Here is a 24,778-nt window from a genome sequence, read left to right on the forward strand (position 1 = left end):
TGTCACATTAGCCATGGATCTTCATGTAAGAGCAGGGGGGAGGCTACGGGTATAATTCTCTCTTGAGTGCTAAGGTATTGTCAGGACAATGTCAGGACAATGTCAGGCTGGGCCGTCTGAACACCCTCCCGTCTTGGGTTCTCTGAGCTTGCTAATGTGAGAGGGAATGGGAATCGAAGTGTTGCAAAGATGCCGAATTCCCGTTTCAACAAAGCCGGTAGCTCACACCAGTTGCGCCGCCCCTTTCGACTTGGACTAACAAACGATTCAGGCCGCCGCTGCGAAAGAAATTTCTAACAGGGACCACAACATCGCATAGTGCACGTTTCGCATTGTTCGACTTCTTGACGAGGCGCGATGAAGCGCCACCTGAACTGCCGCTATCCGTGTTAGCAGCACGCGCTTGACGGCGCGATGACATCGGCCTTGGCTCGACTCTCCAACTTGAACAAGCTAGCAAGGCTGAAGACTGACAGTTATCGCTGTTGACAAACAGCTATGGCCACTAGTAGCCCGAGCTATGAAGTCAATAGGCCACGCTTCTGGGAAACGCCCAAAGCTATACGAAGCGCTCCTCGGCTTCGAGATGCCGAGTGTTTTTCTACGAAGAGCAATCGGCAGGTCAATATCACCCAGAGTCCGTGATGATGAAGGCGTCGTTTGACGTTTGGGCAAGACGAGATTGATATAAAGACGGCTCTGCTTGCCAACGGTCTGGAGAGGATTCTTTCTTGTTCATCCCAACACTTTCGGTCTCGACTTACACTGGGCATCACGTTCTCTTGACAGCGTTCTCTTTGAAGACACTCTTTAACTCTTTGAAGACACTCTTTAATAAACCCATACAGCTTTTGCCGGCTCCACGCTACAACTTCTCGAAAATGCTCTACTCATTGTTTCTCGTTGCCCTCGCGGGTTTCGGAACAGCTTCGCCCACTGTCCAGCCCATCAACTTCGCCGCCATCCTGTCTGCCCCGGCGCCGTCCTTGACAGGCCCTCCCGCCTATGCCACGGGCCAAACTGGAGTCTACAACCCCGCTGCTGCTTCTTCGATTGCATCCGTTGCGGTTACTGGCGTGGCCTCTGCCAGCGCTACCAAGTCTGTCGTTGCTCGCGACGTCTTGGACAAGCGGAACTTCTGCTTCTTTGGATTCTGCTTCGGGGGATCTCAGACCTGGAACACCCCGGCCCCCCAGACTACCTCGAAGGCTGTCCCGTCGTCGACCTGCGCTAGCACTACGTCTTCCCCTGCTGTCACTACCACTTCGAAGACGACTACTCCCGTGACCACGGCTTCTACCGTCATCACATCCGCAGCTTCCATCACCACGCCTCCCTCGACCTGTACGCCAATCAGCTGGACCAACACCAATTCCTTCACTACCGCCACATCATGCGCGGCGCCGTTCGAAGTCGGTACCTACTGCGGCTTCATCAACCCGGAAGATCCTTGCGCTGTTCAACCTGATGGTGAGTCTCGATGAGCTCGTGACGGGGGCCAATAGCAATAGCCCCCGCCGTTCAACCCTTTCTTGATGCCAAGCTAACCATGCGATATAGGAAACGGTCCTCGCGTCCAGCCCGATACGGTGGATGCGTTCCTAGCGTACCAGGAGTTCCACCAGGATGCCCAGAACGCCAAGACCCCTACGGGATACGCTTCCACCTTCAAGGATCTCGACGCTTCGGTCAACGCCAACAGCTATCTCGGCCTCTACACTCTCAAGAGCTACGACGTCGCCCAGTGCGCCAGCCTCTGCGACAGCACAAAGCTATGCACCGGGATCAACATCTACGTCGAGCGCGACCCGTCCATCAACCCGGCCGGCTGCACTTGCTCGAACCCGCCGTCCATCTCCAACTACAAGTGCACCCTCTGGGGCTCCGGCGTCGAGCAGGCCGCCGCGACCAACACGGGCGAGGGACGGAACGGCTTCCAGGTGGTGATTGCCGGCTCCAACGGCTACGAGAAGACCAACACCACCACGCCGGCGACGCCCTCCGGCTGGACGAACCCTCAGAACTGCAGCAGCGTGGTCCACAGCCACCCCAGCACCTGCATGGGGCAGAACTTCTTCCCGGGCCCCTTCGACGCCAACGTCTGCGCCTCCTACGCCGCCTCCCAGAACGCCCTGAACTCCAAGTCTCTCGGCATCTGGTCGTGGGCCTCCTGGTTCGGCTACAGCCCGCTGCGGTGCAACTTCTTCAACGCCTTCATGGTCAAGGAGAACGGGGTCGCCAAGGGCACCTACTGCAGCCTCTTCACCCAGCAGTATGCGCCTTCGGCAGCTACCTACAAGCCCGAGTTCTCGGTCGGCATCTCCTGGGGCATCGAGAGCAGCTGGAGTTTCTGCAGCGCTTAGTTGGAGTGTTGCCCTAGACAGCCGCAGTCATGTACAAGCTGACCAATTGGTCTCTGTGGTGTTTTCACTCCGATTATGTATCTATACTCTCTGTAGACTTGCTACTTTTCCCTCGACATGTATTGTATAATTTTCTATAGATATTAACTCATTGTATATTACACTGCCATCTCCGTTGTTTTCGACTTTGCCACGTGTGCAGACGAAACTTTGTGTAGGCCGTATACACCCTCGAATCGTTCTCACAAGCCGGGGCATGTTTTCTTCCTCCGTAGGGAGAGATACACCACCCCATGGCCAGTTCATGTACCACGGTTAAATCAGGCGTTGGTTCGTATGTGAATGGGGATTTCCAAACTTTTCGCAATCCAGAAAGACGCTACCTCTCGGCAAACATGGTGCTTTTGTGCTACAAGACTGGCCCAGCAAGCCGACATGAAAGGGCCCGGCAAGCTACAAGCCAGAAGCCAGGTCAAACCTGACGTTTTGGACTGAAATTGATCCTCTTGTTGCTGAAATTTAAGTCTGCAGGGAGAAGTCCTAATGTGCACACTTTGATCACCACGCAAAATGAACGATGTGTTAATACTTGGCACCGTTTCCGTTCCTTCGACGACCGGTTGTCGATAGCATAGGAGCCAATCAAGATTGTAGATATGAGGACCAACAAGCGATACAAAAAATTGGAAGGGCTGGTATTGCATATTTCCTTCATCAGACCCGGATGTTGCCCCTCGATGGGGAATGTGACACGCAAACGTGGGGCGTTCATTTAATCAATTGTCCGTTCACCATAAACTGCCCGAGCAATACAGTTGTGACTTAACTTTTGAGGGAGGGATGACCGATTTCAGTCAAAACAAGCTTAAAGAGTGAGTTTGCCAAACATGGATGAGAGGTGAAAGCAGCAAACTGTTGCAATGATGTCAAGTCTTGCGCGAGAGAGATTGGAGCAGTTACAGGCAAAGAGTTGCTTGAACCCACACTTAGCGTGTTGCAAACACATGGGGTCAATCGTAGGAGTGAAATTTGCAGCAGTAGTCGCTGAAACCGGACGTTTCTCATGTACAAAATCAGAAGAGATCTGGGTTGCTTTAGTTTGTCAAATTCAAGTATCTCTGGGGGTGTCCGTCGCTGGCTGACTGGTTGAGCTGTGCCACGGCTAAGTGATGCAGCATTATGCATCGCATGCAAAGTCGTGAACGCTGCAGGGTCTCAGTGAGATGCTGTTGACGCTTCAGTCTCGTGAGAGAGTCTGTGAAGTCCCGAGCAGCAGAGTCAACTACCGAAAGCTTCGTTTCCGTTCGTTCCCAGGTTGAGATTTCCCCCGCCTTCGATTCGATGCCAGGCCCAGAATATAAACTTTGGCTTGCGAGATGACTAAGCGCCCAAAAACCGAGCAATTCTTTCGGGAGTCAAAAAGGGGGCGGCCAAAAGGGGATGCAATGCATGCGAAAGAGTGGAAATCGGCACTTCCGAAGCCCCCGGGTCCAACCCCGGCGCCGCGCCGACGAGTCCAACTCGCACAGCACGGCCCAGGGTTCATTGATGCTTCATCGCTCGCGCGCTTCTTGAAAAGGGGGCCCCTTCGTGTGAGGAAGTGCAGTCCGCCCGAAGAAGACAAGACAGCCGGCGACGGCGTGTTACTGGATGCAGAGATACAAACACAATGCCTCTACCCGGGAGTTTCAGGTGTCCGCCCTCGGCACCGCGCTCAACCACTCGTTGCGAGGACCAAGACGTGGACCAAGCTGACAGAGTTCACCGAAGTGAGGGATGGAACCGCCCTCGTGTGTGTTTGCGTGTGCGCCTGTGTACATGTATGCGTAAAACGAAACGACAAGCAGCGTATCCTCTCTCAAGGTGGCCCCCCGCAGCAAACCGCCTGACAGCTCACGCGAACATACGATTGCGAAAGAAAAAAAAACCGAAAAAGTGTAAAAATCCAGCCCGTCTTGGCTGAGCAACGCCAGCTGGTCAGCTCTTCAGGGTTCCATTGCATAACTTTCTTCCAAGTGTCCCGACCAATCCCCTTTGCGATCTCCAGGTGGTTGCGGCTCTTCTGATGCGGCGTTCACGCTCTTGGGAGTCTTGGATGAAGGATCTTCTTGTCCACGGCGGCTGTGCGTGGTGGCCATTCACTGCGCCATGCCTCTTCCTCCCCCCATCCCAGAGCCAAGACAATGGCAATATGGCAGTTATTCGCCCAGTCCGATCTCCCGTTGCTTGTCTAAAGTGCCCAGCGCCTTCCGGACGGCCCGGCTGCAAGAGATACCCTGGGCCCCCGTGGGAACCCGACAGACTTTGCCCGTCTAAGAATAGGGGGAGAAGAGGCGGGGGGAGGGTGAAGAGGGGGGGCAGCCCAAAAACATTACATACATCGTGCATACCGGTTTGCCGCGCAGGGCTCAGGGGTTCATATGCCGCAATATATCACGGCGCTGTTTATGGCCTTGTAATGCCCATCATGATATTGGATTCACCACCAAAGACAACACATCAGACCAACCTTTCGGGCTCGGCACCTGGATCAACCCTGCGGACTGTGGTCGTCATCTCCCTGGCGCCGAGTCAGTCACGCGCTCTCCGTGAAATGTTGGTCCCCGCGGCCCCAAAAAAGCAATTAGTTTGCTTCGTCAACACGGGGCTGTGATGAACTCTATTGTGTCGGGACGGAAACGTTGTGAAGCGGTGCACACGGCGGCGCCATGTCGACGTGCCGTCATTTAAGTAACCCCGAAGTGTCACGCCAAACTCGAGATGAGTTCGCCTTTCTCTTCCTGCTCGTTAGCCTCGAGCTGAACACTTTCCAACTTCACTACATTCTTTTTTTGATACAGTTCAAGTCTTCTTCCGACTCCGCTCTATCATGTCCTTCGCTAAGTTGTCGCTCGCGGCCTTGCTGGCCGTGAGCGCTTCGGCCGCGCCATGCCCCGACAACGCCACTACCGGCATCGTGGCCTCGACGTATTTTGCGGGATACCACGCCAACCGCGGGTTCCCCGTGTCGAGCATGCCGTGGGAGAAGTACACGGATGTCAAGTACGCCTTCGCCGAGACGTCGGCCGACGGCAGCCTCAACCTGACAAAGTCCGCTCCCGACCAGCTGCCCGTCTTCGTCTCGGCCGCCCATGAGCACGTATGTCTCCCAGTCTATATCCCCCCCCCGCGACTCGTGATTACGTGACACAATTGCTGATTCCTTTGGTAGAACGTCAAGGCGCTCGTCTCTATCGGTGGCTGGACTGGAAGCCGCTTCTTCAGCACTTCCATTGGCAGCGCCGAGAACCGCACCGCTTTCGTCAAGACTTGCTTGGATCTTGTCGAGAAGTACAACTTGGACGGTGAGTTGAGGACCTAGAGCCGCTCAAACGAAGAAAGCCCATGCTAATCCGCGTCGCAGGTCTGGACTTTGACTGGGAGTACCCCAACCGCCAGGGCCTCGGCTGCAACGCCATTAACCCCGACGACACGGCCAACTTCATCGCCTTCCTCAAGGAGCTTAGGCAGAAGCAGACCAAGCCCCTGTTCCTGACGGCGGCTACCAGCCTCAACCCGTGGTTCGACGCGGCCGGCGTCTCGAGCGCCAACGGCACGCTCGCGCCCTTCACCGAGACGCTCGACTACCTCATGGTCATGGGCTACGACATCTACGGCGCCTGGGCCGCGACGGGCGGACCCAACGCGCCCCTCGCCTTCTCGTGCGACTCCCGCAACAACCAGGGCGGCATCAAGGAGGGCGTCGACAAGTGGATCAACGCCGGCATCCCCGCCAGCAAGCTCGTCCTCGCCGTCGGCGCCTACGGCCACGGCTTCTCCGTCAACTCGACCAGCGCCTTCACGGCCCCGGGCGTCCTCAACGCCTACCCGCCGCAGAACAGCAGCCACCGCTTCCAGGGCAGCAGCTGGGACGACGACCCACCCATCGACGACTGCGGCAACGCCCAGCCCCCCAGCGGCACGTACACCTTCTGGAGCATGGTCACCGAGGGCAAGTTCCTCGACGACGCGGGCAAGCCCCGCGAGGGCATCGCTACCGGCTACGACGACTGCAGCCAGACGGTATGTGTATCCCATGGTCTCACGCCAGAGAGTGATTTTTTCTTTTTTTTTGCAAGAAGTCTGGACAAATGATAGCTGACGATGAATAATTTGATAGCCATTCCTCTATAACGAGACTGCTCAGGTCTGGGTTTCTTACGATAACGTCGAATCCCTCACGGCCAAGGGCAAGTACATCACCTCGTCCAAGCTGGCTGGCTTTGCCATGTGGGAGGCCGGCGGTGACCACAAAAACATTGTCGTCGACGCAATCCGCTCGGCCGTCGGCTTGTAAGGAGGTTGTACTCGGGTGCTTCATCAGGGGAAGTTCACTTGAGAGGGTCTAAATGATATGAGGATGATATAATAACATTCCTACCAACAACTGATATACTCATCTTTTTCTTTCCATTAATTGATGCCTCATGGGGCCAATTTACCTACCGGGGAACAACCTCGTTTCCAACATCAAGGCTTTGTCTATCCCTAACCAAGATGGAACCAGCAGTCTTTTTAAGAAAGGTAGAGAGCAGACGAGTGAAGGCCATCCCCACCATGGATAGCGAATAAGTTAAGAAACCTTGTGACTCTGTACACTGTTATGGGAAGAGGTTCCGTGCTCCACATCACAGATTGCTAAGTACTGTGTCAAGTGAACTCAGGAATAGGTAAATGGTGCCTTTGCTATGAATCTGTGTAAAGCTGACTGCCTGCTCTGACTTGGGTTCGTTTTGACATACTTTAGTTATCCACCTTCTTCAACCTTCTTTGTTTTCCAGCCAAAATAAGTTTTCATCTACATCTCTTTCACCAAGGCATCAGAAAACCTGCAACTTATCACTCTCTTGTTATTGAACTAACCTGAGACATCAGGTATGGAGCAGGTATGGAACAAGACCTGAGAGTCTGAATCACAAAATTAAAGACACTCCTATCACAGTTTATTAGCCTGCAGAAACACACTCCGTTATGGCTTTGACCACATATTCTTCATTCACAGAGCTTCACGCACCTTCTCTTGAGATCCCTTCCTTGTTGTCCTATGGAAGGTTGCGGTCCATCCACAGCAAACCTGTTTCACACCCTCAATGACAAGGCTTCACAACACCCCCCCAGACCCAGACACCTCAAACCCAGTCTTCTAACCCACGGGGAACGTCTAAAGCCAATCCACATCCAAACGAGAAGGCTCCTTCCGTCCTCTTTTTGGGTCCTTCCAGTTTGAACCAATGGCCTTGGAATGGTGAAGCCAGGACATTAAAAACCCAGCCTTTTCTTGGAAACCTCGTCAAGTTTCTTTCTTTCCTCAACACCAAACGAACTTCGAGCTCGGTTTCCTCTTCAAGTCAAACGAAACGAAATCAAGTCAAGTTCAACCATCGAAAGATCACCAGAAACACCTCAGTACACTCGCAGTGAGTTAGAACTTTTCCAAAACTGTTGCCCCTGGTCCTGCTCTTCACAACTGACTCCTCCCTCTCTCCTGGCGTCAGATCATCATCATCACCACCGCGACAATGCCCCCGAAAGCCGCTCCCGTCGCCTTCGGCACCAACGCCACCGAGAGTGAGATCAAACTCGCCTTCGCCATCATGAAACTCGTGGCCCGTCCGACCTCCAGCGCCGCCTTCGCCAAGATCGCCGAGGACGCCGGCTTTGCCAGCGGCGACAGCGTGCGCCACCTGGTCCGCAAGGCCGCCGACAAGCACGACTGGTTCTCCGCCGCCGGCGATGAGGCCACTGGCGGCACCACTCCGCGCCCCAGAAAGGTCGCCACCCCGCGCAAGAAGAAGATCGCCGAGGCTGCCGAGGAGGGCGCCGAGGAGGAGGGCACCCCGACCAAGAAGCGCGCCCGCAAGGGCAAGGGCAAGGCTGCCGCCGCCGCCGCTGCTGCCAAGGAGGAGACTCCCGAGGAGGAAGCTGGTGACAAGGGTGGCGCCTCGAAGGACGCTGAAGTTGATGCTGATGCTAGCGGCTCCCAGGAGAAGGAGGATGGCGAGATCTGAGGGGTACATGGAGGCGGTTTCGGTGGTTTCTCACATGGTTGTTGGATTTGGCAGCGGAAGATGGCATGAGAGCTGCTCATCCTCCCGACTTTGGTTGACGATACCCCCGCCGCAACATGGGATTCTTGGCTGGCTTTCAAAGTTACGATTCAGAACAGACTTGCTCACTCTACCGCACGATCGAGAGAAAAGGGGATTACACGCTTAGACGGCCCGGGAATTACATTTCTTCCACGGCATGATCTTTCTTCTGCTCTCCCACGTGAATCAATGCTGCTGTGTAGACATCATTGCCGTCGCCGAGGTCAGAGATTTAGATGCGGTTCTGTTACATCATTCAAGCCTGAGCATTATATAGTATCCAGTCCCATGCTCCCGCAGGCTTTTGCAGGCTCCAAAACGACATCAAGAGCCTGAAGTCAAAAAGACATGGTTCTCCCGTCCCCTTTGCGGGTAGATTCTGCAAGGGTCAAGGCTTAAGCGTGTGCCGGTAGATGGAGCTTGAGAAGAAGACTACGAGACAAGGGCTACGACATGGGTTAATGGCGGGTGATGCTGCTCATATTCATAATTCATTAGCCTGTGCTACTTCAAATCCATTGCTTCGCCCACTTCCCGTCCCGTCCCGCTGGCAATAAATGTGTTCCAATGTCCCTATGCAATCTCCCGGTCTCAGATGCTGTCTCATGTGCTTTCCAGCGGAGATTATTTTTGATTAGTACCGCGGGTTGTCGCCGTATTGGCCGTGGTCCGGGTTGCCACCGTAGCCCTGACCTCCCCCGTAACTTTGGTTTCCTCCATAGTTCTGGCCCCCTTGGCCGTAGCTTTGGTTGTGCCCTTGGCTCTGGTACTGCTCGGAGTGGTATTGCTGGTACGACTGAGGCGGCTGGTTCTCGTTGGGCCGGTATTCCTGGTGAGACTGGTACTGCTGGTGCTGGTCGGGTCGGTACTCCTGGTGAGGCGGAGGATTGTACGACTGCTGGTGCGACCCGTGCCCGCCATACTGCTCGTGCGGCGGAGGAGGAGCGTAGTTCCCGCCCTGGGGAGGCCCAGACTGGTGACCACCACCCGAACCGTCGAGTTGCGAGCCGGCCGTCGGCGCACCGACGCTGACGTTCTCGTTGCCGATGTCGTCCGGCACGTCGATCTTGACCTTGGGGAGGTACTTCTGCACCTTCTGCTCGACAATGTTCTGCACGAAGACCCAGCTCTCGCGCTCAAACTTGCGGTGGCCGCCGTTGACGACGCCGAGGATGCTCTCGCGCAGCGTCTCCTGCACCTTGCGGACGAGGCCGCGGATCTTGTTGACCAGCTTGACCTTGATGTCGTCTCCGAAGCCGCGGTCCGCGTTGCCGCCAGCGTCGCGGTCGAGCTGCGAGTCGAAGGGGTTTCCGCCGAGGATCTTCTCGAGCGGCCGCTGGAAGGCGTCCGGCAGGAGCTCGAAGAGCTGTTTCTCGATGCCGCCGAGGATCTTGCGGAACTCGAGACGCACTTCCCTGTGCACCTTGGCGAGGCCGGTGCTGAGCTTGTTGCTGATGACCTTGGAGAAGCCGCCGCTGCTGCCGTCCCCGTCGCCGCCGTCGCGGTCGCCGATTCCGCGGGTGCCCTCCTGGGAGCTCTTCTTGTTGCCGAAGAGGCCGCCGAGGCCCTTGACCAAGTCCTTGACCTGGTCCTCGATCTCGCCCTTGACGCCGTCGCCGAGGTCGCGCGTGCTGGTGTTGCCACGCAGCCAGCGCTTGATGTGGTCCAGCGCGATGCGAGTGAACTGCTCGGCGATGGGCGCGTGCTGCTCCCGCAGCTTGAGGCCGACCTTCTCTTTGATCTCTGGGCTGATGACACGGGCCTTCTCCTCCGGGTTTCGGGCGGCGTCCTTGACGGTGTTGCTGAGCACGCCGAGGAGACCGTCAAGCTCGAAGCCCTGTCCGCCGGAGCCCTTGTTCTTGTCAAGGTGGTCCTGAACGACGTTGATGGCAGACGAGAGGAAGCCCTTGGCACCGGAGAAGGAGTCGGTGTGACTGACGCCGCGCGACTGGGTGTCGGGACCGTCACCGCGGCCTTCAGTGAGGTTGAAGATGTCCCGCAGGTCGTCTCCGGCCTCGTCTGTGATGACGCTGAAGCTGCGCGTGAGCTTGCCGATCTCGTCGGCGAAGGGCAGAGACTGGACTCCGTACGAGTCCGGAGGCGCGTCGTTCAGGCCTCGCGAGCCATCGCCCGAGGGCTTGTCCTTGTTAAAGAGAGAGCGGAAGGCGTCGATGACCTGGTCCTCGAGGCTGTCGATGGTCCTCGTCTGGAAGGTGTCGATCTCAGCGGCGATACGTGGCTGGATCTGAGGGGCGAGTGAGTCGACGTACTCGTCGACCTTTGTCATCAAGACATCGGGCAGGCCGCGGGAGTTGGACATGGTTGCAGTCGGCTTGTGGCCGCGATCAGCGATGGACGACGTGGTTAGCCTGAAGAAGAGAGTCAGGTCAGGTCAGGTTACCGTTGGACGCTCAACTGGTGCTAGCTCAGTCGAGTCGAGTAAGGTAAGGTAAGGTACGGTAGTGTAGAGAGTGTGGCCGGCGGGTGGTCCCGCAGCTGGTGAGGCAGCCGGGGTGCGAGCTCGAAGTGAGTGAGCTGAGACGTCACGTGCTGCGGCATTGCGAAGGAGGGGGTCGTGGCTGCCCCGCTAGCTGACGTCATCACGGGCACAGGCCATCCATGAGGAGCACCACAGAAGTACGTACTCTTTCTTCGTTGAGTGAATCTCACCTCGTTCTCACACTCCGCCCTGATGTCACTCACTCTCACTCACTCACTCCAACTGATTCATGAGACCTGGGCGCGAGATGAGTTCGGGAATGCCATGGCCGGGACTCATCGATCTACACAGATGGGTCACTTTCCTATTTTCCTAGACCTTGGATAACAGGGATTCCCTCCCATGGCTTTATTTATTTCACAGGCTAGCGCTGAGTCGACGGCTTGCTCAGTAATCTTGATAGTTGTTCTTTTTTTTCTTCTTCATCATAATCCCATCGGCAGCCTGCATGAGCTTGAGCAGTCATGACTCCAACGCTAGTTCCAGCGCCACAGACCTTTCATCGCTTCAACGACTCCAGGATCAGCCTCTTGTAGCCCTCGACCGCAAGCTCCAAGTCCGAGACAGTGATCCGCTCCTCCGCCGAGTGGGCGACAAGAATGGTCCCCGGCCCGTACAAATAGCGCTTGTGCGTGCCGTTCAGATGGGGGACATCAGTGTAGTAGTTGACCACGGTCGTGTTGAACCCTGTGTGGGTTTATGTCAATGTTCAACTGAGGGCTTCTCTGAGACGAGACAGAAACGACTCACCTTCGACGTCGTAGTCCAGGCTGATGGGCAATCCTTGGCCGGTGAAGGTCAGTTCGACATGCTCAGGCGTGACTTCGGACACGGCCTTGTTGAGGATGTCCTTGATTCCCTCCAGATCCTCGGTCGCTGCGCGAATGGAGGCCCTCCCATAGGCACTCTCGGCGATGACGTTCGCTGCAATGCCGCCCGCGATCAACCCCACGTTCAGCGTCGTGTTCCCAAACTCCTCGGTCCAAGGCAGCGCGGTCTCCTGCAGCTTGTCCAGAGCGCGGACGAGGAGGTCGATGGCGCTCCGCCCGTACTCGGGGTACCCCGAATGTCCAGCGACCCCGTCGGCGGTGATGTTGAACCCCAGCACGCCCTTGTGCGCCCGCACGAGGCTGTTCTCCGTCGGCTCGCCGAAGACGACGGATTCCCAGGTGAGGTTCAGGCTGTTCGCCGCCTTCATGCCGTCGCCCCCGGACTCTTCGCCGACGACGAAGAGCAGGGAAACGTCGCCCTCGGCGATGTCGCCGCTCTCGAGGAGGGACCCGACCGCCGTGATCTGCGCAGCGGCGCTCCCTTTCGCGTCCGACGTGCCGCGACCCCAGATCTCGTCGCCGTCGCGGGAGTACGGGATGTACGGCGGCACCGTGTCGATGTGCGATGTGAGGAGCACGCGCGCCTTGCGGCCGTTGCCGGGGTACGCGTAGACGTTCTGTCTGTCTCCTTCGACGGTCTGGAGCTCGACGGTGAAGTTGGCTTCGAGATAGGTCTTGAGCGCCTGCGTCCCGAGGGCTTCCGACTTGGTGGTCGAGTCGGCCTCGACGAGCGTTTTGTGTAAACTGATGAGCGCCTCCGTGTAGGGTGCAGCCCGTGCCGCCGAGCTCAGGAGCGCGCAGGTGAGGGCAGCCGTTCCGAGAAACTTCATATCGTAGATTCCCTAACTCGCGAGTGATTTCTAAAATGAAGAGACAGAATGTTTTGAGACACGGCCGAGTCTGCAGACGAACAGTGTTGGGCAGCTTATTTACCATTCATGGGCGGCATGGCGCAAGAGCACAAAAATGGGGACCGAAACCCTTGCTTTGAAGTCGCCTTGCACATGCACGACGATAAGAAGCTGCTGGGCGGCTGTGTGAGGGGTTGGAATGCGCCAAGATGATGGACACTTGTAACGGCGCACGATACGATATCCTGGTTTCCGTGGTTGGTGCATCGGTGTTATCAATACTGATGGCATGGAGAGAGTAAGAGTCTGCACCAACCGGAAACAAGATGATAAGTCTCCAAGAGGGCCTCCTTTAGGTTTTCGATCAGGTACACAATGTGAAGAATCATGGCACCTGATGCAGCCCAAGGACATCAACAACACTAACGCAATGTAGGGTTGAACACAACCGTAGAATAGAGTACAATGGGGGGGCCTCTACGTCCATTACCATCCCGTCAACCGACTTTGCGACCAGGGACGAGGCCAACACGTGGCTGGCAAAGAACTGGAGACTGAGTGGGTTTTTGGGGGGAGCATTGAGAGTTACCCAAACCAGCCAAGTTCCTATTCCACAGCACGGGCAACGCCGAAGGGGACATGGAATGATGCAGGCATTAAGAGGTGGCCCCTATCCTATGAATGGCTTCGGAGCCGGGCACCACCAGGTCTGTCCGACGATAGTTTCACAATGAGCGCATGTAAGGTTGTAATGTGACCAGCTTCAGCTACATGCCAATAATGTCTGCGGCCACGAGCCGGAAGATGGGTATCTCTACCTGTACGCTTTCTCGCACGGCTTCGGGATCGGCGGCAGATGATGAGATGATCTGAGAAGATGATGACTGTTTCACCAACTTTAATTCCATGCCCTCTTCATTGCCTGTCCCCGCCCGTCGTGGAGCTATGGAACATCAAGTTCTTTCTAGCGTACGGATACACACTACGTAATCCCTATGCGCATGGGTCTTTTTGCGCCGGTTTTCTCGTAGATCGGGGGCCTTCTGCCCACACTTTGTTCAGATTTCTAAGCACTTCGTCTTACAAATCCCTGCCTCTTGGAAGACCTTATATCGACTCGAAGCCATTTCACAGAGACGCTTGCTCGTTCCCTGATCACTTACGAACTCAAACCATCAACATCGCCGTGCCTCATTGACTGCCTCATTCATCTTTCCACATAGTCTTGTTATACCCTCAAAACGTCACCCAAAAGCCGAGCTACAGTCATGGCTGCCACAATGAAAGCCCTCGTAACCCAAGGTGACAAGACCGCCAAGGTCCAGGAGGTAAGATACTCCATCCAGTCTGACCCGCTTCCCCTTTTCCAACATCGCTAACCGAGTCCCAGGTCGCGAAGCCTCAGCCCGGCCCCGGCGAGATCCTCATCAAAGTCTCCGCCGTAGCCCAGAACCCCACCGACTGGAAATCTACCGCCGCCGTGCCCGCAGGCCGCATCGTCGGCTGCGACTTCGCAGGCACCATCGCCGACCCCAACGGCACCTCTTTCAAGCCCGGTCAGCGCGTCGCCGGCTGGGTTCACGGCGCCAGTGTCGATCCTCTCCGCGGCGCCTTCGCGGAGTACCTCGTCACCGAGAGCACCCTCGTCTTCCCCATCCCCGACAGCCTCACTGACTCCGAGGCCGCCGTCATCTCCCTCGCTTTCGCCACGTCCGTGCAGGCCCTATTCCAGCGCATGGGACTCCCCGATCCGGAGAACCCGGCCAAGGAGCCAATCCCCGTGCTGATCAACGGAGGCACCGGCAGCGTGGGTCTGTATGCTATCCAACTTGCGAAGAAGGCCGGTCTGCGCGTCATCGCCACCGGCGGCAAGAAGAACCACGAGCTCCTGAAGAGCCTGGGCGCCGACGTCACCATCGACTATCGCGACGAGGACTGGATCGAGCAGGTCAGGAAGGCGGCGGACGATAACTTGCAGCACGTGTTTGACACCATCAGCGAGGTCGAGACCACCACCGCCGTCGCCAAGGCCGTCTCGCCAAAGGGCGGCCATGTCATGTGCATCCTGCCCCGGAAGGCCGACGAGGTCGGCGCCCCGCAGGGCGTCAAGGTCGAGAGCACGCTCGGGTACACCGTCTTCGGGCGGAGCCTCAAGTACGGCGCCTTCGACAACATCGACGGGGCGAAGCCCGAGGACAAGAAGTTCTGGGAGAAGTACCTCAAGCTCCTGCCGAAGTGGTTGGAGGACGGAAGCATCAAGCCAAACCCGACCAAGGAGTTTGGCGGGCTGGAAGACATCCCCAAAGGCTTCGAACTACAGGCCAAGGGTGGTGTGAGTGCGGAAAAGTTGGTGTATAAGATTTCTCAGTAGTTGTAGTCTTCTAGCTTGTGTGAGGGCGGCTGTTTACTACGTTAGTGTAACCTGTTGGCGTCGTGTGCCGGTGTAAAATAAGGAGTAATTATGTTTTTAAAGAATGACATTTCCACATCAACAACACAACATCTTTTGCCACGTGTATGTTACAGTGCTCTGTACGCAGGAATTTGTGTTCTTTTGGAAGGGAAATTGACGATGAGACTAGATAAAGCATTCAACTGCACAAGTCAGAACATCACTTATAGGAAATCCTACTCCCAGCCAAGTTAATGTGGGACTCCCCTTGTTCCCCTCTGCTTCATCCCTAACATGATCCATGTTTGCTCATTATTACAAAAGACCCTCTGAATCTGTTCTGCAAAAGTGGCAACTGTTCAAGAACAAGAAGCCTTGTTGGCCAAGCCATTCTCGCTTAGAAACTCTTGGATCTTGCTAGTCACTTCGACATGGGAGTAGCCCTGGAGAAGCCAACGGTCAGCAATCGTTGAACGGAGCTGGGGGACGGGAATCGTGACCGGCGTACAAGAGTCAGGCCATGGCCCGTGTTATTAACCACGGCGGCCTCGAACGGGGTCGCACCCTGGAGGAGAACACGAAGCGCAGCCGGGAGCGAGAGCAGCTCGGGAATGCCAGTTGCATAGCAATCACCCCCGCAGAATATGAGGTCTCTTTCTATCAAGGCAGAATTGCCATCAGCCAGGGACATCTCCCGTGAGGAGTTTCTTCTATGTCAGACTTACCACCGGCGATGACGAATGCGGGCTTCGCAAACGCACTGAGTTGCCCAATTTCCCCCCCGATGGTGAACAGCTCACCGACCGTTACGGGGCTACTGCTCTCATACGCCAACCTCAGGATAGCCGGATCAAAGTATCCTGGCGCAAAGAAGCAGATTTGCATAGCGCCCTCGTACGAAACCGCGAAATACCCCTCTGCGTAGTCGCTAGCCTGGACAAATGCGCCGCCGAGCAAAAGGGCTGTAATAAAGGTTACGTTTGGCGCAAACCCTGTCAGGATAATGCCATCTGAGATGTCTGGGTATGCTGCTGTGAGCGCATACGTGTGGATTGACCCGAGCGAGTGACCGACGTGGACAATCTTGTCAAACGTAGAGCCAACCTCTGGGATGGTGCCAGCGCGCAGCTTATCCGTCAGTGCCTTGAGAGCAGCGACCTCAAGCCAGCCCTGAATTTCGTTGATAGGGTCGCCATGTGTCGACTCAGCAATACCGACGCGATCCCAGGAGAAAGTCGAGTAGCCGTGGTCGTCAACAACAGGGGCCACATAGCTATAGTTATAGCCGTTGGCTGGGAAGTCCCAGTAACTACGGTCAAAGCCAACACCGTGGGTAAGGATCTGGAGCACACGACCAGGGCCTGAATCTGGTTCGCAATATGTTAATGCAAGCTGGTAGGTGCCGCTGACGTTGGCGTACTATGAAAGGAGTGGCCATGTTAGTTCCTTTGGGCTGAGGGAGCGTTGGGGGGGCTGTGCGGGATGAGGATCTGGTATGGTTGATTTTTCTTACACCGACGAAGTAATCTGCTGAAAAGTCGTTTGACTGAGTTGAGAGACCGATCATGATGTTTGTGACATCGACGTTGGTCTCAGGGGCCGAGATGTTATAGACGCCATTCTTCGACGTGATCGAGACATCGACCGTGAGGTTCTGGCACACACCCGTGCCACCGTAATGGTTGCAAACGCCAGCGGAAGCGCGAGGGAGATTAAGTTGACCATCATGTTCCAAATATGCAATCCTTAGTCTTAAGGGAAGCGTACGAAGAAGGTTGAATGTTATGCGAATGGAGGAGTTGTCTTTTGAGATACAGCCTGCAGGAAGAAGAAGCTCTCGGTTTGAGTATTTATACGCCAAAAAACTCAGGTAGACGTGCCGATCTGGATATTCCGCACATGGTTAAACAGCCAGAAACCAATTGTTCACCCACATGAGAGGCCAGACAGATGCTCAACTTCACCGCCCACTTACTCATGCAGGTGTGATGTCAGCAAGTAAGCAGAGTTCTCCATGGGTTTGCTGCAGTAGTGACACCCAGAGATTCCATTGATGTTTGTACCTACTAAGAGCGGCGCAGCGTGGCCGCCATGAAGGCTTACCCGGAGCCAACCAACACTGTCTCGGCCCTTGTGCCCCAGACTCTGCCCGACCGGCTAGGAATGACGCGGAATGGGCTGCCAGGTTCTTACCAAGATCTACAGTGAGACGGATGTCCATGGGCTTATTGGATGTCTCTTTGGGGAACTTATTCCACGTTCTAAAGCATGGTCTCAATCCGGAGTCAAGTCCGGCTTGCCGCTAGACCCAAAGCAAGTACCGTTCGAATGATGGGGGCATGTAAATCGACAACTGTCAGATCAAGTGTTCAACAGCTGATATGCCAGTCCCCAGCCAAATACACAGCAGGTCCCAATGGTGCTGGAGATGTGGAAATGTAAACGAGGGAGGTAACAAGTGTGGAGGTAACTCAACTTCGTCTTGTCTCAGCCGCAGCCGCCAAGCCGAACACCATCCATGTGAAGAACGATCCCCTCTCGCCCCCCCTGCCATGCTTATCGTCTGCCACGCTCCTCCACGAAGCCTTTTTTGAAGGCCGACCGCGGGATGGGTACAATGGTCCCTTTCGCAAGAAGGCCCGATCATCGATTCTCCAGCCGTCCGGGACTCCGCCATGAGACAGGGGATCTTGGAGCTGCACAGAGACCGGTCAACCGCAGACCGATTGGCCAACATCGAGCAGGCCTCCGGTTTTATGCAGTACTTCGGCCTGTCAACGTAGACCCAGGAATGCGGGAAGTCCTCCGGTTTCGTGATAGCCTTCTCATTCGTGCAGACCCCCAGTTGCTGACAGCATGAAAACAACAACGAACGCCCGAAAGATGGGACGATGCTCGCCTTAGCCAGTGCTGGCAGACCAATCATGTTGTCATCGGCTCTGCAACGTGCCCTCAGCAAGTTGAGACTTCCAGGGAAGAATATAATTCGCGAAATACTGACAAGATGAAGGTTAAAAATCGATTACGTCTCGTCCAGACGTCATGGCATCAGAGAACCTCACTAGCTTGCAAATGGCTATTCCCCCAATTTGCACTCTTGGCAGGTAATGGCGCCCCCGTAGTTGCGATCTACTAGACGGAAAGCACGGAATCAAATCGGTAGCCGGCATCGCCATTTGCAGGTGTGTCGTTAACTCTAGTAATACTGACTAGTTAGTATGATCCGTTACCATTAACAAGAACAACAGATTCTCCCGAGTCACTCTTTCTGATCTTAAGGTGTACATTATATCAATTAGAGAATTAGTTTGCTATGCTACTGAAGAAATGGGAGAGGAAATGGGCGGCGACAGCCTGTGCGAGGATGCATGGGTCAACAAGGCTGGTACTGATCTCTGAAAAGATATGGCAGACTAATCATGGCCCGGGATTCTCAGAGGTTTTCTTTTTGATAGGAGTGTCTTCTTCGATCAGAAACAACGTGAACATTGAAGACGCCGCTGGTGCTTGTGGAAACGCCGTGGCAAGGGAGTCTGATTCTTTGCATCGCCCTTTTTTGTCACCAACGTATCGAAGACAACATTGCACACCCTGGAAATAATCACACCATTTTCCTTACCAAGCACCAGGAGATTAAGCGCTAACAAAAATGGAGAAAGGCTTGCGAAAACGTTATGGTTGGCCTTCTCAAATTGACGTGGTGGTAAAATGTATCGTACTCAGTCCCCGTGCCGCATTTGCACCCGTCTCTCTAGCCTGTGCTAGTGACGCCCTAAGGTACGCCACGCACGTTATATATCATGACTGCATCCTCAAAAGTCCCTCACTTGCAGGCGTACTTCGCTGTTATTGAACGCTGCTTCTCTGATGTAGCCGCGGCCGAGGCGTTCCAACACTTGTGCTCATCAAATGATAGCATGTCTCCATCAGGTCTGGCAGCGCTTCAAGTTACACGGGTCCACCCTTTCAGTATCTAGTCAGATAATCGGCAAGACTGCACTAACGCCCGGTGTGCTGAAAGATTGAAAGTATGTCTTACTTCGTCTTGAGAGGCCCCTTGTCAGAGAAGGCACCCTGCTGTACGTTTGACTAATAGAGTGCCAGCATGAATTGGAGCTTTTCCGATGATCATGCCTAGGCTAAAGAGTGCGAGGCTAAGAGCGCCATGTGGAGAGCAGTCCGGCGGCGGTAATCAGAAGCGTTATACCATGACTATATGCCTAATCTTCCGCCGTGAGAAGTTTCAAAAGAGAAAAGACAGCACGAGAGGTAGAGCAGAAGACACTCGAGTTTCTTGGCAGGGGCCGGGTCTGCTTCATTGGACGTGGAAAGAAACGCTAGCAGCCCACACCACCAACCTTGCGACGGGACACGGCAACGCCATTTCCCCGTCTCTCTCGCGGCTCGGCATACTACCAACTGGAGCAAACGAAGCAGCCTCTTTCGGCTCTGCTGACGGTCTTCACTCAAACACTGTAAGGTGCTGTGCTTGTTACTGGAACCGAGATCGGGATTCTCGTCAAGCTCAACACATCGTCGAGCGCTGTACGTGCTGGCCAAGAGACTGTCAAGGGGGTGGTTTTTCTGGACTTCTTCCTTGTTCTGCTTCTTGGTTCCTGGGCATGATGGCTCGCCGTCTGACTTGACTCTCGCGAATTTGGAGTCACAATATTGTGTTCCACTCTGGATCTATTGAATAATGGTGAGATTATGTTCGCCGTGAGCCAAGATGAGAAGCGTGACAACCTAGCCTGTCACAAGTTGTGTTTGATATTTTCTGGGGATCGGGTGATTCGTGAGCAGCCGGCGACGAGGATTTGTTAGAGCCGGGAGGTGCAACAAGGCTTATGTCCGCCTAGTATGAGCTGTCTTCGTCATGAACGTAATAAAAAAAGTGATACCGCTAATCACGGCAACAGTCAACTCTTCCATGATGCATGGAAGCATCAACCATGCTTGATAATGTTTCTGAAGGCGATGTGAACAGAACCTCCAGTAAAGACGTCTTCAATAACCCCAAGATGCAGGCCAGTTGATAGGTCTTGACCAGCCTCTGTGCAACCAATGATGTCGACTAGGTACTCAGTAACAGAGTTTATTTCTTCTCATCATGGCTGCAAGAGTGTTGTTGCTGGTTCAACAAGAATGTAGAGGGTAGACAGCTACGTAGTTAAATGTTAGAGACCAATTGCACTTAAGTCATAGATCATCATGCTGCAAACTTCTTTATAGGTCTGGGGCTATCGTCTTGCTGAAAGCCGCTTCTTATAGCTAGTTATATACACTTTTCCTCCTTATGCTAGGCGCCTAAGGACAGCTAGAGTAACGCCTAGGCTGCGCCTTGGCAGATTAGCAGGTTATCTATTCCAGCATGGCTTCCCTCCCTAACACTCAAGAAGTTGCAAGTTGTTCGAGACTCCAAGAGGCTCAGTGCATTACGGAGCTTCAGAAAATATGTAGGAAAGAATTGAATGACTCCTGGATCTCGAGTGGTTGCCCGGGACTCTATAAAAGACACACCCAAAGCTCCATCACGACTACTCTCAAGCGGTCGGGGGCGCAGGAACCACAAATCTGCCACTCTCAATGTCTTCTTGCGCTTGGAGACTCATGTTGACGATCTCAATGATGACATGCTGGCGCTCCGCCTCAAGGTGCTCCTCGGAGATTGCGCTACCGTACCAGATGGAGGCATAGATATCAACCTTTCTCGTCTTGTCACACCCGACAACATCGCGGGCGGCAATGTTGAGCACGCCAAAGTTGGTGTTGTCCTCGTCGACCAGGTTCTTGTCGCCGCAGGCCTTGATGGCGAACTCGGGCAAGGGGCGGACCATGGGCCGCTGGGCGCAGGTCTGGGGGCTGTAGTTGGGGATGGAGAAGTTGGTCGTGACGCCGCCCCAGCCCTCGAGGATGTGCGAGGTGCCGAGGGCGCCGGTATGGTCCGAGTACTTGAAGTAGTGCTCCGCGTTGCCGCGATTGTTGGCGGCATCGGCGAAGGGGGAGGCGGACCAAGCCGAAAAGGCCCAGGCGGTCACGTTGGGGAGGTGGACGAGGGCGCGGCACTCGACGGCCTTCCAGGTGGCCGGGTCGTCGAGCGTCGAGTTGTCGTTGACGTCGTACCAGAACTGCTTGGCCTCCTGGATGTCGGTGGCGAAGATGTCGAGGAACCCCTTGTCGCCGATGGCCGACTTGCGAGCGAAGAGGAGGTCCATGCATCGCTCGGCCGAGGACGGAGCCGGCACGGAGGTGTCGTTGGCGCGCTCGTTGAGGGTGTTCCAAACGTACTGACACCGTTCGAGTTCAAAGTCGGTCTTGCTGCCCAAGACTCGGGGCCCCGAGAGAATGTAGTCGTGGCCCTGGAAGGTCTCGGTCCAATTGCCGAACGCGGGCCATGGCGTGGACTGGGCAGATGCCAGGGCAGCGAAGGCGGCGGCAGCAGCAGCAGCAGCAGCGATGGGCAACATGACGAGATGGGGAGTGAAGGATGGAGAGACTGACTCAGGTTGAACTGCTTCAGCAAAGTTCGATTTTTTCCCAATCTCGTATGGGCGCATGTTGTCTTATATTGTCGAGTGGCTGAGAGTAGTGCTTACACCCTCACCCGCGTATCTTGCCCAATCAATCACCTTGTCTGCGGTGGATTTTCTCTTCTCTTCCTTGCTAGGGATCCAGCAAAGCCATCTTCACTATTGAAAAGAAAGCTGCAAACTTAATCGGAACCGGTAATTGGAATTCCCACCCCCAGGGTCTCCAGCCCATCAGCTCTGGATATTTGTTCGCTTCCGCGGCTGTCAGATTCACTGCCGGAAAACACGCGACCAACCACAGCCAACGGCGCGATGTCGACCCTGGCAGACCGTTATGTGATGGACACGCAGGCACAGGGTTCAGAGCACAGGAGCCGAGACCAGCACCCAAGAATCAAGCCTCGTCGACAAACCGTTGGTCATTGTTCATACAGATGCCAGCGCTCGCTCTCGCCTCTCTTGAGTCGGCCACAGGGCCAGAAACCAAGGCCATTCCATGTTTCCACATTGCGCTGTCGCTCAAACCTGAAGGGTTCTGACGAGATGAGGGGAACATCCCGGTGTTCTGGGCAGACAAGTTAGGCTTGGTCGCCAAGATGTCCAGTGCCGGCGAAAACCGTTTGCCACCGTTTCTCTCTGCGGTCTCTCGGTTGTTTTGATACAGGGGATAAGTGACAAAGAGACGAGTGTAGACCAATGCACCGATGCTTGTCTCAAACACAGCGTGATAAAAAACAAGCTGGGGGTGGACACGGGGATTGAACTCAATGTTGCCACTGACAAGATGTTGTTTGTTGTTAAGCAAACACAGAAATAAACCGGTGAAGGCAAACAATTCGAGATGTGTCCAAGTCCAAATGTTTGTCTTCCCCCGGCAAACTGAAGAAGCGTATACGCCCGGCGCCACCAGGAGATCGACATTCAGAATGGCTATGAATGGAGGCTGGGTGTTTGTGACGCGACATATATGATGAGCTCGAAGGTCTTGGAACCAATCATTCATCATCTAGTATCATGCTCATTTAAAATCCCAACTGCGAAGAAAGGATCCATCCCATGGATAGCCGGCAATCCTAGGGAGTTGGGGGTCGCAGTAGGCTGCTACTTTCCGCCGTTGGCTGAGCAGCGCCGCTCGTTCGATGCAACTGATGTGCCGTTCTCTGGTTGAAATGCAGAAAAAGCTCGCCTAAAGAGTGAGTTGCATGAGTTACCTATTTAGCAGCTGAATGGGGCGCACTGCATCCTTTCGAGCCGGGAACGCTTCGCCAACCGACGGCATGCCATGGGACCTGCTTTTGGACAGCGGCACAGCACAGCACAACGGAACCCCAAATCGCCAGCTACCATGACGAAATCTTGGCATGTCTTACGATGGGCCTTTCATGCGGCGGGTTGGCGCCTCGCCAGTTTAGGCGCCTCATGGTTTTGGCCCTTGGGTAGCATTCTGCAGCACCTATCCCCTTCGCCACAATCTTGAAAGCCGTCCTGCCTAAATCCCATCTATTCTCGGGGTGACTTAGCTGGATGAAATCGCAGTATCATGAGAAGCAGGAGTCTTTCATGAGGTTGACCCAGATATAAAATACGATGAAGGACTCGTGTACAAGAGTAGGACACCAACACAAGACAACTCAATCATGTTATACACCAAGGCGCTCAGTCACACCATCAGACCAAGTCTTCAATAACAGTTTCAAACCAGTAACTCATTCCACTACAGATACAACCGCCGACATGCATACCAACTCTGCCGCCACCATTGCACTGAGCTTTGCAATCTTTATCGCCCCGGTGCTTTGCAACTTGGCCACCATCATTCGCATCCCCGAATGCGCGGCGAACGGGTGAGCAGTGTGATTCTTTCCATAAAAACTATTAGAACCAGCGGACTAACTTGGATCTAGACATGGCACCGCTAAGAATATCTGGGAAACCAAGGCGGATAGGTGTCAAGCGGCGATTCTCTCTCTGTACGGCCGGGGCGCCGACACCATCACAGCTCCAAGGGCCGGATGCGACAGAAGTATGCCGGAGCCCGAATCACTTCCCATCTTGGAATCGTGCTTACTCTTGAGATAGTCGTCTCGGTCGACCCCTGCAGCGTCTGGTTGTGTGCAGGCGACGTAGGGTCACAGGGCACGATCTCGGCTGGTGCTCTAGCCACCGCCGCCCAAGACATCCATTCATTCTGCAGGCTCAACGAAAACGCCGGCGGCAGAGTCTTTGTCGCGGCCCCGGGTGGGAAACCAGACGGCACAGTCATTGTCCAGCTGGGCGAAATCCACAAGGACGAGCTGAAGATGGCGAGGCGTGAGGAGCCTTCTCACGTCCAGGGAGACGAAGCTGCCGGGTATGACGAATCCGAACGGAGAGAAACGGACTTGCGTCGTCGGGATCGCCTGTCGCGTGGCAAGAGATCTGACCCGGGAGAACTCGGTCTTGCAGAGGGCGTCAACGAGGGCGAGGAGATGATCCTGAACGAGGTCGAAACGGGCAACATCGCCACGGACTTTCTGCAAGACATCCAGCGAGTCCGCAACGTCAACAACCCGAACTGGCAAAATACCGCGCAGGTCGAACGGACATACGACACGAACAGCGGGCCAATCACCATCAGCATGGGGTTCCTCGGGAGGAACGGACGCACTGTGAGGGACCTCGGGCTCCGTGACGTGGAGATCAACGACCTCGTCATGGAGATCATCGGCAACTGGTATGAGCGCGGCCTCCGCAGCCTGTTCTCGGTCCATATCTTCCGGCACTTCCGCAACGGCGGGCAGCCCGATGTCCCGCTTGGGGAGGTTGCCATTGTGATTGAGCGAGGCAACAGGGGCGGCAACTTGCTGCCGGTCCAGGGGTCGCAGTAAGTGAGGGTTGGGCAGAGCCGATGGGATGTACATGGAGGTTCTCTAGAGTGGTTTGACGTTGATAATACAAGGGCCATTGAGAGTTTGAAGCCATGATAATGAGGAAATCAAGGCGTTACAGTTGGTTGGCTTGGACAGAGTAGGAGACGGCGCTGTATCTGAAGTTTAGCTCGCTCGATTGTTTAACAAGTAAACACTTTTCAATAGCTCAAAGTGCTTTCAGCACTACTGTCGTTTACCAATTTCAATCAGCATTACACGGCCATTGTCTGAACGCATAGTGCCCCATCCGTCTCAAAAGGAGCAGCCAGAGAACC

At 55.0% G+C, this 24,778-nt stretch overlaps 9 protein-coding genes across 9 annotated transcripts; 5 read left to right on the forward strand and 4 right to left on the reverse strand.

The window, feature by feature from the left end:
- Positions 1 to 881: 881 nt before the first annotated feature.
- On the forward strand, positions 882 to 2,363 carry CH63R_01533 (uncharacterized protein; the record flags this gene model as incomplete). The annotated part of the gene is made up of 2 exons (XM_018296508.1): positions 882 to 1,470; positions 1,561 to 2,363. The coding sequence occupies 2 exons, from the start codon at positions 882 to 884 to the stop codon at positions 2,361 to 2,363; spliced, it is 1,392 nt and encodes a 463-aa protein (XP_018164870.1).
- A 2,869-nt stretch (positions 2,364 to 5,232) lies between these two features.
- CH63R_01534 (Glycosyl hydrolase family 18) lies at positions 5,233 to 6,699 on the forward strand (the record flags this gene model as incomplete). Its single annotated transcript, XM_018296509.1, has 4 exons — positions 5,233 to 5,502; positions 5,575 to 5,707; positions 5,767 to 6,425; positions 6,523 to 6,699. The coding sequence occupies 4 exons, from the start codon at positions 5,233 to 5,235 to the stop codon at positions 6,697 to 6,699; spliced, it is 1,239 nt and encodes a 412-aa protein (XP_018164871.1).
- A 1,222-nt stretch (positions 6,700 to 7,921) lies between these two features.
- Positions 7,922 to 8,410, forward strand: CH63R_01535 (uncharacterized protein; the record flags this gene model as incomplete). The annotated part of the gene is made up of 1 exon (XM_018296510.1): positions 7,922 to 8,410. One exon carries the CDS (start codon positions 7,922 to 7,924, stop codon positions 8,408 to 8,410), a length of 489 nt encoding a protein of 162 aa, XP_018164872.1.
- Positions 8,411 to 9,125: 715 nt separating this feature from the next.
- CH63R_01536 (C6 zinc finger domain containing protein) lies at positions 9,126 to 10,811 on the reverse strand (the record flags this gene model as incomplete). The annotated part of the gene is made up of 1 exon (XM_018296511.1): positions 9,126 to 10,811. The coding sequence occupies one exon, from the start codon at positions 10,809 to 10,811 to the stop codon at positions 9,126 to 9,128; it is 1,686 nt and encodes a 561-aa protein (XP_018164873.1).
- A 679-nt stretch (positions 10,812 to 11,490) lies between these two features.
- CH63R_01537 (C6 zinc finger domain-containing protein) lies at positions 11,491 to 12,651 on the reverse strand (the record flags this gene model as incomplete). The annotated part of the gene is made up of 2 exons (XM_018296512.1): positions 11,491 to 11,678; positions 11,742 to 12,651. The coding sequence occupies 2 exons, from the start codon at positions 12,649 to 12,651 to the stop codon at positions 11,491 to 11,493; spliced, it is 1,098 nt and encodes a 365-aa protein (XP_018164874.1).
- Positions 12,652 to 13,940: 1,289 nt separating this feature from the next.
- Positions 13,941 to 15,043, forward strand: CH63R_01538 (Zinc-binding dehydrogenase; the record flags this gene model as incomplete). Its single annotated transcript, XM_018296513.1, has 2 exons — positions 13,941 to 14,000; positions 14,063 to 15,043. The coding sequence occupies 2 exons, from the start codon at positions 13,941 to 13,943 to the stop codon at positions 15,041 to 15,043; spliced, it is 1,041 nt and encodes a 346-aa protein (XP_018164875.1).
- Positions 15,044 to 15,423: 380 nt separating this feature from the next.
- Positions 15,424 to 16,792, reverse strand: CH63R_01539 (Ctr copper transporter family protein; the record flags this gene model as incomplete). The annotated part of the gene is given in 5 exon segments (XM_018296514.1): positions 15,424 to 15,543; positions 15,573 to 15,721; positions 15,790 to 16,483; positions 16,578 to 16,718; positions 16,730 to 16,792. 5 exon segments carry the CDS (start codon positions 16,790 to 16,792, stop codon positions 15,424 to 15,426), a joined length of 1,167 nt encoding a protein of 388 aa, XP_018164876.1.
- A 3,815-nt stretch (positions 16,793 to 20,607) lies between these two features.
- CH63R_01540 (uncharacterized protein) lies at positions 20,608 to 21,531 on the reverse strand (the record flags this gene model as incomplete). Its single annotated transcript, XM_018296515.1, has 1 exon — positions 20,608 to 21,531. The coding sequence occupies one exon, from the start codon at positions 21,529 to 21,531 to the stop codon at positions 20,608 to 20,610; it is 924 nt and encodes a 307-aa protein (XP_018164877.1).
- A 1,797-nt stretch (positions 21,532 to 23,328) lies between these two features.
- On the forward strand, positions 23,329 to 24,461 carry CH63R_01541 (uncharacterized protein; the record flags this gene model as incomplete). Its single annotated transcript, XM_018296516.1, has 3 exons — positions 23,329 to 23,438; positions 23,499 to 23,617; positions 23,674 to 24,461. 3 exons carry the CDS (start codon positions 23,329 to 23,331, stop codon positions 24,459 to 24,461), a joined length of 1,017 nt encoding a protein of 338 aa, XP_018164878.1.
- Positions 24,462 to 24,778: the final 317 nt, after the last annotated feature.

Source organism: Colletotrichum higginsianum, chromosome 1 (assembly GCF_001672515.1).
Source record: "Colletotrichum higginsianum IMI 349063 chromosome 1, whole genome shotgun sequence".
Classification (NCBI taxonomy): domain Eukaryota; kingdom Fungi; phylum Ascomycota; class Sordariomycetes; order Glomerellales; family Glomerellaceae; genus Colletotrichum; species Colletotrichum higginsianum.